General features: G+C 42.6%; 1 protein-coding gene across 1 annotated transcript in view; it reads right to left on the reverse strand.

Annotated features, from left to right (window-relative positions):
* Positions 1 to 1,100: 1,100 nt before the first annotated feature.
* The window catches only part of AFF2 (ALF transcription elongation factor 2), a 539,484-nt gene continuing 528,488 nt past the window's right edge, over positions 1,101 to 12,096 (reverse strand). The window contains 1 exon segment of the mRNA XM_070365748.1: positions 1,101 to 9,525. Within this exon segment, the coding sequence (XP_070221849.1) occupies positions 9,404 to 9,525 (122 nt within the window). The 3' untranslated portion in view covers positions 1,101 to 9,403.

Raw genomic sequence — 12,096 nt, forward strand, 5'->3', positions numbered from 1 at the left:
AGAACAAAGCACCAACAAAATGCCTGTGCGCCACACATTTGAAATGCAAAGCAACACAGGCAGATACAGTTTCCTTCACATAAAGCACATGAAACCAGTTTTGAGGAACCAGGTACCATTTCATTCATTGCTCGATGTTTGAACAGTTACCTTAGTCAATACAGAACATCAGAACTGACTGAAATTCTGATGAGATGAGCATGCTTGTTAAGAACAGTGACAGTCAGTGAATCTGCAATGAGTATGAATATTAGAAATCTGCACCCAAGAAAAAGTGATTCAAAAGCTGAATTGGATTTTGGTAAAACAAAGGAGGTGCTTTGTGAGTGACCATCAAATTTTTATGGCCACTTGGGGTGCCTCCAGTGTGAAAAGGGTCTTTCACTAGGGGTAGAACCTCTCAGGAACCAGGCCAGGCTATTTCTGATGGTTCTGCTCATCTACTGACATGGAGGGAGCCCAGGCCAGGACACTAGCCTCAGGGAACTGAGCTGCAGCTCAAGGGCAAGTTCACACCAACCTTAAGGGCTCAACTCAGCTCAAATGCTGCAGCCTGCATCTTTCTGCCTCCCTGTGTATCTTGGCCTTTGGTTTTGTCTTGGAAACTTAGCTGGATTTGAACAGAGCCTCTTGAGCTTCCCTAGTGATTTGGACGGTAAAGAATCCATCAGCAACATATAAGACGGGGGAGACGTGGGTTCAATCCCTGGGTCAGGAAGATCCCCTGGAGAAGGAAATGGCACCCCACTCCAGTATTCTTGCCTGGGAAATCCCATGGACAGAGGAGCCTGGCAGGCTACAGTCCATGGGGTCTCAAAGAGTCAGACAGGACTGAATGACTTTCACTTTCACTTTTTTCCCCTCACAAAGGCCAATGGAATCCATGCAGTTGAGCCATAACACCATGATAATAGCTTCCGAGGGAACAGGAGTTTATATTTCAAATAGCCTTCACATAGCAATGGAGCCATGGCCTTCCTGGAACTGTACAACAATGTTTTTCAAGAAGAAAAAGCTAAAATCCCATGAAGAACAGCAAGCCAGACGTGTTGCACATGTGTGCCCCCCCCCACCCACACACAGACACAGATGACATGTTCTATGTGGGCAACTCTGGCTAGCCACAATTGTCCAGTGACACAGTGCTGGTGAGCCACCCCCCCCCACACACACACACAAAGCATATGATGACAATTAAATTCCCTTTTGTATCCTGGTTACTCAATAAATATTTCCATGACACTTAAATATACAAACTTTCTGTTTAAAATATGCATGAAAATGTCTTCTTATTTTCAAGAAGGAGAGAAAGTTTTATAGAGTCACATCTTCATTTACAACATGTGGGGGGATTATCTCTCTGGTTTTTATATACAGGCTAATGTGAATGTGAGGAGATACTTCAAATGAGCACACAAGACAGGAATATGCCTCTAAGATACAAAGCAAACACACACGCTGTAGACCAGGCAGAAGACACCCCTGATAAGTCTCGGGCGTATTTTTCAAGTTTCAGTCAAATGAGTACTGGAAAAACATGGAGTCATTTGTTAAACTGCATTCGGTCTCAAACGATGTTAGAAAAGTGCCCTTTGGTTCTTCAGTGTGGGGCGTGGAAGGGCCACAGGGATAGGGAACATTCCTCTTTGAAAACCCATCAATGTCTGCTTAGACTCAGACTTCATTCCTGGCCTGATCTGATGCAGATTTGCAAAAGACTCCAGATTTAAATATTTTAACAAGGGAAGGAGAGGGGAGAGAGAAAGAGAGGGAAAGACAGGAGAAATACACAGTACGGTCAAAATATTTCTTCAGTCAATAATAACAAACCCCTTCAAAATAAAAAAAAAAAAAAAAAAAAAAAAAAAAAGAGAGGAAGAAAAAAAAAGAAAAAGATGAACCTAAAATAAAACCACCTTGACTGAAGAGTTCTGGGAAATTTCTGGAACAGAAATTTGTGCTTCACATTTATCATGGTTACAGCAACATCTGAAAATGTTTGCCATCGCCAGGCCTCCAGCTAAAGTTCATTGAAAAATCCTGATGTAAAGTGTCTCATCTGCCTGCAGCCACTGCACTTGCTCCAAAATGGCATCGTCAAGGTCACAACACTGCTCCACAAGGTTCTACAACCGGACAAATGAATTCAACAGATGAGTATACTGCCATATGATAATGCAGTTGTTATAGTATCACGGTTTCAGAATACAGCATGCCTCTCCAGGTGGCATGTTTGAAATCAGAACACTTATTTTTATTAATCTGTTATGTCTTAAAAGAAAGAACAAGTTACAGTTGAGAAGCTCACATTGAATTCAACTATTCGTTTAGAGACAGAAAGAGCCCAAGCAGGAAAGTGAAAGCCAGAGCCAGGTAAGCAAGACAGAGAGAGACAAGGAACAGCCACAGCCACCACGATCACCAGCACAGAACAGAACAGAAACCAGTCTCTTCTTGGAGGAGCCTATGGATATGGCAGTCAGCCCATCAAGTGTGTTCAGGGGAAGAATCGGAGGGATCTTCTGATCCCCAGGGGCATTCTGAGCACAGTAGCTCCACCAGGCTCACTTTTAAACGGTTTATTTTATCCAAAGACAACACTACATCAAACCATTTTTAGAAGCATTATTTATTCTGAGTAAAACAGGAATAAAAACAGCTATTTGTGGAATTGAACAAATGTGGGGGATTTCATCTCAGATGTTTCCCTTTCTAAAATACCCAGAGAGTAGAGTCATCCAGGAAGAAAACTACTTGACAAACTGTCTTGAGGCAGAATCAATCTCATTTGTAATATTTGTGGGTGAATATGATTGATTCATGAGGATGGTTTTGAAATAGAAAATCACCAGATGATGATGAAGACATTTCTAGCTCTCTGTCTCCATGCAAACTGGTCCATGGCCTTGGGGGACACCAAGTCCCCATGTGAGTGTGACAGCAATTAACCAGACCCAGATGGGACCATACCCAGTCAGGACAAATGTTGCAGGAATACCATGAGGGGCTTGAAGAACCCCCTGCTCAACCATGTTATCATGCTGGTCACAGAAAGAACTGCAGAGGCAAGGGAGATAGAGAGGGGCCGGAAAGAATGCATAAAAGATACGGGTATCCTTCAGGGCTAACACTTGACTGTGGACACAGGCCCAGACAGATCATGGAAATGTTTAAAGAAAAATAGGATTTTACAGCAAGTTCTTCAACCTTTCCAGATACAAACCTCTTATTAACTGTAGAAGATTCATGGGACCAGGAGAACAGGTCCTTTGAGACTTTCTGTTCTACTCTCAGTTGATTTATGATGAGGTCTAATTTGAAAAAAAAAGATTGTGTGTGTGTGTGTGTTTTTAACAAAAACCTCGTTGTCTTAGAAAAATACACTGCACTTTATGTCTTCTTGTTTGTGTCACTGCTTTCTTTATATTGGGTAGAAAAGGGAATTGTTTTGCTTTGGATGATAATTTCTAAATATTAATCATGGAACTGATCCAGGAGACATTTTAGTTTTATTTCAGAGCAAGGAGAGTAAATAGATACTTTAAATTAAAACATATGCTAAATAACTTCAATTACTAATAGCAAAAGCAAAAACCTTCTGAACAACAACAGGGAGACGGGAGAATTACTGAGTTGCCATATAGTAAGAAAACAACACAGTGCATTTTGAATTGTGCTTTCTCCACAGAGGGCCTAATGTTTTCTAACTAGATGAAGGCTGTCATTAGTAGGAGCAATAGTAAATCATTTATCCAAGTGACAGTTACAAGTTTGAAGTACTTACTTGGGCATTTTAATAATAATAAAATGATAATAATGCAATAATAACAATACTCACCTATCCTTATTTTTAACCAACCATGACAGTTTTCTAAGCGCTTATTTCACTTCCATTTTACCTTGCAGATGTGGAGACGACCCACATACTCCTGCCAATGCATCTGTGCTTTGGGCTCAAGAGGGCTTCATTCTCTCCAGCTTAAAACCCACACCTCCAGGGTCTCATCATAGACTATCCACATTTCCTAGAAGATTGACCCATATTTGAAAATGATGTAATAGTTTGTCATTAAAGTGTGTGTGTGTGTGTGTGCACAGAACATAAGTGTGAACTCTGAGACCCTTTGATTGGCTGCAATCAGTTCTGTGTCAGAGCTGGTTTGCCTGGTCTCCCAACTTCACGTCTATCTCTTTCCAACTCTGTGTTCAGTGACGTGGCTGGAAATAGGCTATGGTGGGAGCGGTTACACCATGGTGATTAGCAAATGCTACAAATCAACTGCTTTCTGTTCTTAGAGAGCTTGTTAAACGTTTAAGCAATGGATCACTGGTAGCATGTTGAGCAGATCAAAGGAGAAGCTAACTTTGGATCTGGGCAACATGATACCAATTCAGCCTCTTTGGGGGTTTCCCCAAGGCTGCTTCCTGCCCAAGGGCTCCTCTCCCATTGATGTCATAAGTACTGCAGAACCACAGAAGGGCACCAGCATCTGGGGTAGGGGGGGCATTTGGCTGGCCTTGTGCACCCTGCTGGACCCTAGGCTCTGAGATGTTTCCCCTATTCAGAGATACAAGGGTGATGCAGGCCAGAACTGAACAGGTTGCAGTTCTGATTAAGCGCCTGATCCGGCAGCTGGCTTCATGCTGCAGAGGCTGGAGAATAATGATACCCTCAGTAGGAGCACACTAGTCCCAGCTACAAGCATACACAGGGGACATTCTTTCTTCACGAGGGTTCCCAGTTGGTCTGCACGTGGCACCTGACCAGCAAGTGCTGGTGGGCCCTGGGGGTGCTCCCTGCAGCATTGAGCCAGGGGCCTGGCAGCAGGCTTCCTGTGTTCCCCCTTCCCTCCTCAAAGTCTGGTACAACACGAAGAGCCAACAAAATTGAGGTCACTGGCAAAAGAGTTTGAAATTTTGAATGATTTTTATTAAACACCATTAGTCTACACTGCACAGTTAATGAAACAGCAAAGCTCCAATCTCTTAGAACGATGATTGATCATGGATCGGAACAGCAGTTCTGTGTCCCCTAAACCCATGGTGAGCCTGATGGAGTCATTACCATCTCAGGTCAGAAGCAGAAAGGGGCAAGAACTGCAGCCTGGTCTGGAAGGGCTTCCCTACCCTCTAACCCCCACCCCACCCCCTCAGCCCTCCCCACAATGCAATTTTCTTTGAGTTGATGGATTACAGACGGAAACATGATGCTCTTGGGAAAGGGGGCTTCTAGGCTTGTGAGGAGGAGAACGGAAAAGGAATTCATACTTTTTCTTTCCCCGAAAATATCACATGGTAGGATTGACGTCTGAGACCAGCCTGTCCGATTAGCCTCCTGCCAGGGTCATTGCTGATTATCAATACACAGATGCCAGTTCTGTTGTTGGAGTTTGCGAACACCAAAGAGCAAATGAATCAGAGTTTCATTATGAGAATAAGGCTGTGCGAGTGGAAATGAGGACAACAACAGCAACAACAACAACAACAACGATAACGACGACGAAGAAGAATTTAGTCCGCCAGTCGCACAATAGAGCAAGCGACAACGGGCTCCATATTTTTTCCCCACAGAACTGAATCTGGGGGCGTGGAATCGACCCATCCATTCAATGCTGTGTAGCGCTAGTGTCTCGCCACACGTTTTCTCAATGGGGAGGGTGATGCTTCTCTAAGCAAGCAGTTCATTGCCTTACTGAGTAGTCCTACCCAGTGATCCAGTTTGGTGTCTCCCACCTGCCAGCTCGTGCAGGTGAATTTTATCATGTCTATTGCGAAATATGTGAGGACTCCACCCCCACATCTACATAGATTCTGCCTTCAGAAATGCTTTCCAACTTCAACCTCTGGGATGCAAATTTCAATAAAACACAATCCAAATTAAATAACTTTGAGAAAGATATTGAGAGGACAAGTATCTTCCCAATGAAGACGCAGTCCAACACACCTAGTAAGGTGCTATTCAAAGGAAAATTCATCCATTTGGAAACTCAACAAAACACATTTCAGCCAATGGTTTCAAATTGAGCAACTTGGTTATCGACCAGAGATTTGAATCATTTAATGTCATTACATGGAAAAAAGGCATCCCAACCTCAAGTCTTTGAAAAGTTAGCAGCAGCTAATCTGCTTTTCCAATTCTGTTATCCAAATAGAAAACTACTAGCATTTTCCCAATGAGATTATTAAGTAATTAACAGTCTACAGGCTGGCTAACAACATGCTCACGGCTAAATTCTACCCCGAGGAACACACTAGTATACTCTTTTCAAATTAATCCTACCTACTGAACTCAGACAGTAATATGACAAAACCACTAAAAAATCCAAGGTTAATTAAAATACAAAGCCAAGCCAATATCATAACATAAACTTGTCAAACTCTCTGTGGTTGGAGCTTGGGTGACAAGTGAAGGCATAGTGGTGGCCCTATGTGGGTCCCGTTTGCAGGGCTGAGATCCTTTTGTGAACTTGCTCGCTCGGTGGAGCTGCCCATTTCTTTGCCCATGACCCTAAGTCCATGTGCTTTCTGTGAGATGTGTCTCATCAAGCCTCCATCACAGTCTGAAGCAGGATCTCTCACCACCATCCACATGTCTCATATCTCTCCCACAAACTGGTACACTGAAGAGGTTTACTTGACAAAATCTTATTTCAGTCCCTCAAAACGCTGCACACCTACGACACACATCACCATTTACAACGTGATGAAAAGAGTGCCTAGAAAACAGCAACAATCCTTAATCAGGAAACTGAAAGATGTCTCATCTCCAGGGAGAGGAAGGCAATTCATCCTCCATGTTTAATTGGTTTCTGCTTTACAAATGGGTCTGCTAAATAATCAGGTGGTGATCCTGAGCTTGCCTGTCAGGTTTGATCATCGTGCTGCTGATCTGGACACACTTTACACTCAGCCACCAGAGGTGACACGTCAGGCAGCAGGCAGGCTGCTCTGCTGTCTCCCTGTTGTGTGTCAGGTAGGTAGAACGACTCACTGAAACTAGAGATACGAGTCTTTCATTCATGAGGCAATATACTTGTATCCCCAGGAAACTGTCCCTGTCTAGTTCCTGGAGGTTGAATTTCAAGAAGAATCTACTCATAAATCCATGATGGTCTAGGATCATGGCTAGATTGAACACGCAAGTCAGACCAGTGGGCTTCATTATATAGTCATAGTTAGGCACTCCACCTGGTAAGCCGTGGGAAACAAACAGAGACCTTGAGTCACTGCAGAGCCATCAGCTTCATCTGTGTAAGTGACACCCATTTTGGGTATCTGGAGTCGTTCATAGGATCATGCTCCTCACTTAAGAGGTTCAGAAAAGATTTCTTTTGGGTTGCATCGGTCAGTGTGTGTCTGTGTGTGTTAGGGTTGATGCTGAGACTGCCAACGTCCAGCTCAACCACACTGGGGGCATGAAAAGTGCGGGGTCAGCTGCTTGGATGCTCCCAGCTGTCGTCTTCACAACGTGGCCTCAGCCACTGGAAAACAACGTCCACAGCCCTTATAATACCACAAAGGGCCTTCAGCTCAAAGATGACCAGAGCGGAGCTCAAATCTGGCTCTTTTGCAACTGGGGATAATAGCTAACCTTGACAGTGAGAGTGTAGAGGGGATCCTTTGCTATTCCTATCACTTGCATGACTTGCTTTCAAAAATCATACAAGTTTGCATCTTTGATGGGCATGTATCTATTATTTATCTGGTCATAACTCAGTGAAAAGAATCCAATAATTCAGCTGATGAAAGGCTACATGGAATTAGATACCAGCAGGTAATTACAAGGAACTAACTAATGTATGCATAGTTTTTACCATGTGTGTGGGATTCTTCTAGTGGGTTGGAACCCCAAAGATGATATTTACATTGTGATGTTTAGGGACACAAAATGAATGTAGAGGATCATAAGGGGTGGGAATAGTCTCAAGTGACTCTGGAATATCTCCAAATCAATGGAACTGTTCCCCATCTTCAGAGCTCTTTCAAAACCACCCTAGGGTGAGGCACTACCCCAGCTCATTTTTTGTTAAAAGACTAGCTACAACTTAAGAGAGTTTGGAATTTTCATTGGGATTTTCATGGAAATGATTCAAGATAATATAGACGAATAAAATCAGTGATTGTATTTCAGTAAAAAGCTAATGAGCCAAAATCAAAAGAAACAAAAGAAAAAGGTAGAAGAAAACAGAAAGAAGCCAAAAGAAATTCTGTAAAATAGCAAATGTGATAATAATTGGGGAAGTCCATATTTTAAAGCCATTAGGAAGCAAACTGTATATGACTACTTCTAGTAGTGAGAACTTGACTTTGGTTTCCAGAGATTTGAGCAAAACACAGTTAAAAAAAAAAAAAAAAAGTCCTGCCAGTTATGGACCCACCAATCAACTGCAAAAGAGGCAGAGGTGTGCATTCCCTGGACAGTTGCCAGAGCCCTCTCATCTCTCGTCTCTAAACTGGGTTGTAGCATCTAGGCTACTAGGGCATGCACCACTGAACTGCCCTTCAAAGGAGAGCTTTACACAAAGAGAATCACGGCTGAGGATTTACGCTTCAAATCATGGAGTTCAAAACGACTTATGCCAGCTGATGCCTTAAAGTTGTTGATATAAATGTTGCCACTCCTTCTCATCCTTGACATTTTTCAAATAGAGAGTCAGGAAAGGGATACTAACTAAAAACTCCTCTGGCTGCATGCCAGAGTACCGTTCCAGAGTGGCATTGCTGTGCTCATGAATTTTCTTAACACTCTTAACTTTCCGATGTTGCTAAAATATCTAACCAGTGGGTTTCAACAATGAAAATTCTCATCTGAAAACTGAGTCTGTGGGAATCACAAAAGTTTAACAACGGATACTGAAATACGTTCTTATCTGGACAGAACAGCACAGTTTGGGGAATGGCTACTGCTGAAAATTTGAATCTTTGCAGGTCCTCTGTGTCTGCGTTCATACATAGACATATACATGACATATGACATATATATATATATATATATACACACACACATACACACACACACACATATATGTATATATATATATATGACATTTTGTTTCACTTCTCAGGAACCTGTTCTCACAATTGCTTTCCATTCTTTCTTTTGGGTAGTGTGGGCCTAAAAAAATACTGTAGGGACTGTCATTCCATCAAGCACAAAACGATGGTGGGATCTGTGAAATGCATAGAAAATACAGAAAAATGACTAAGTGATAAAAGATACACTGCTCTGAAGGTGTAGTGTCCACTTACAATGACTTCTGTTTTTCACAGATATCAAAAGAAGCATCAAAACATACATAATCAAAGAGAACTTTCCCAAATGAGTGGAGTTCCACCAGTGCCCATCGGCGCTCTGGTAGAGGTAGCGTGATGGGTGGCAAGGCTGGAGATGGGGGCACAGCCACTACAACAAGTGGGCGTCGATGCGCAGCCAGCACAGTCCCTGGCGAACGTAGCGGACGAGATTGGTCATGCTGCTGTGCTGCGTCAGGGGCCCCATCAACGTGTCCAGATCGCCAAAGAATTCTGAAAATCAGAGCAGACCTTAGTCAGGCCTTTAAATGACAGTAGGGCCATAAGCAGCACCCCAAGCACACGGGCATTGGATGAGTTATTCTTGGTTCATTCATTCATTCATTAGACATCAATTTCCAGAGTACCTACAAGGTGATCCAAACTTCATATGGATATTAAGCACTATGGTTTTAATCTTTTGTTAGCTCCCCAAACTCCATAGCATAAATCATGTCTGTATTACTGTGATTAAGAAAACACAAATTCACTCAAATCTGTTAATTCATAGTAAGTTTTTTCAAATTACTATACATTTTCTTAGACTGTGACCTCTAAAAATACAGTACAATCCTGTGGAGGTTTGTGAGATACACACACATATATCACAATATGCATATATTACACATAAAATATATTTGCCTATATATTTACATATATGTTTATAGAACATATATAATATTTATAAATTGAAAATCTACACATAAAGTTATATATCTAAATATATTTTATAAAAATATTGAATTTATATTTTTATATATTATAACTTTATAGTTAGAAAGGTGTCTTTATACAGAAAATGGTATATGATACCAAGCTGTTTCTCATTCTGTGTGTTATGCAATTGAAAATACTCTCTTTTCCTTTTGTCTAAATGAAGTAACTTCACTGATGTTTCGTGGCTTGATGTAGATATAACCAGTGAGCCTCGACCAGCATTAGCACCATCGGTATCTAAGGCCAAGTCACTGTCTAGGAGGCATCTGACTTGGTTCGTCTTATTCCTTTAGGGAAAGAAAATAACCTGTAAGGATCTGTCACACAGCATGTCCCCTGGCCCCCTGGGACATGGATGGTAAGAGTGCCTTGCTGATTCCCCCGCCAGCTGACTCAGGCAAGGAACAGCACTGAGCACCCCCTGCCACTAAGCAGTGGGACCAGAGTCTCAGCCTGTCTGCTTTGGGGTAGGGTGGGGGGAGTATATTGGAAAAATTCTTTGATGTTCAGAAACCAGCTAGGCTTCCCCTTTGTATGTCTGAATTGATTGGACTGACACTGTATCGATCTCCATAAGAAGCAGGCTCTTGTTCATGACAAAATGGCTCCTATGCTGGCTGGGGGTTAGGTATCTTTGCGGAGGGAGAGGGAGGAGGTGTTGGAGACTACCCTAAAGTGGTTGGGATGCTCTCCTGCCTTCCTGTAAAGCAATTTCCATGCATGGATTATGTGTGCTTGATTGCTCAGCAGATGGTGTTTCACTAAACAATGCATTGATTTTTCATGTTATATATAACATATGGGCTCCTTCTCCATGTATCAGGTTCATTTGATTATGTGATACTGTTTAACCTGTACTATGCAATAAAAGTAATTTCTGCTGATAAAGGAGTGAATTATTTTGGGCACTGAAAATACCTTCTTCTGTAATACAATATTAAGGGAAATGTTAAAGGATCCAGTTGCTGTTGAATGAATGTGAATGAGATGCCCCTTGGGTATTCTGCACACAGCCCATGGTGGCATTCTTAACTAAGTACCCAGGTCACCACTTTAATAAGTGCTTCAAGTTGGCAGCTGGGAAGATAGGGAACTGGGCTTCTAGAACAAAGGCCAGAGGGCAGAATCAGCCCTATTGGCCCATCTTCTGCAATGAGCCATCTGCAGCTATACAGGCACACAGACAGGGGGCAGGGGTGGAGACCTTCCACCGGAACAGCCAACCTCAGCAATTTCTACTGCATGACTGGGTGGGAAAAGGTGTACATACATGGTGGTCTCTGGGGGGAGGAGAGTTTCACTCAAAAAGGAAGCGCCTCAGTTTCCACATATCTATGGGGACAAGACAGATGTGGGAAGTCCTTCACTCTGAGCAGCTCAGAAATGACAAAGTGTGTGAAACTCAAGGCCGCAAGAAGAAGATTCTAAACTAGGTCCTGTGTCCAGGTCCCTGAACAGCCTCTGGACCATGCCGGCAGGGTGCAGTGCGTTTATGCTGGTGGAGTGACAGAATCATGTTGACTCAGTAGTACGCAGGGACTTGAACAACTCCCTGACACAGGTGCTGAAGACAAGATGAGTACCATCTCAATCAAACATCAGCCCAGCCACTACAGCGCTCCTGGAAAGTTCTGTAGTAAATTTAGAAGGAGTTACTTTACCAGATTTGAAAATGTATGCAATTATGAAGGAAATCCATAAATATTGAACTGCCCTCCAGTTGCCAGTGCAACATAAGACACAGAAGAGTGGAGGAAGATAATCTAGGCAAGACTTGAGATGCTTATGCCTTCATGAGCAATTCTAGCACTCGTGGATTGGCCTACTTGTCTGGGCCAGTTGTCTGGATTTTCAGAAGCTGAGGGAAAGTTAAGAACTGTCTCTTCTCAGATAACTGAGAACTCACTGAAGGTTTCTGAGGATGCATTATTAATTCTGCCCTCTAGATGGGCAGTGCATCCTGTAAGTTAACAGCTCAGACTCTGAAATCTGATAGTTCTTCATTCAATTTATGCTTTTAATATGATGAGCTGTGATATCATGGGTGAATTTCTGAACCTCATTGAGCCTCAGTTTCTACATCTAGGA

Source organism: Bos mutus, chromosome X (genome assembly GCF_027580195.1).
Source record: "Bos mutus isolate GX-2022 chromosome X, NWIPB_WYAK_1.1, whole genome shotgun sequence".
Classification (NCBI taxonomy): domain Eukaryota; kingdom Metazoa; phylum Chordata; class Mammalia; order Artiodactyla; family Bovidae; genus Bos; species Bos mutus.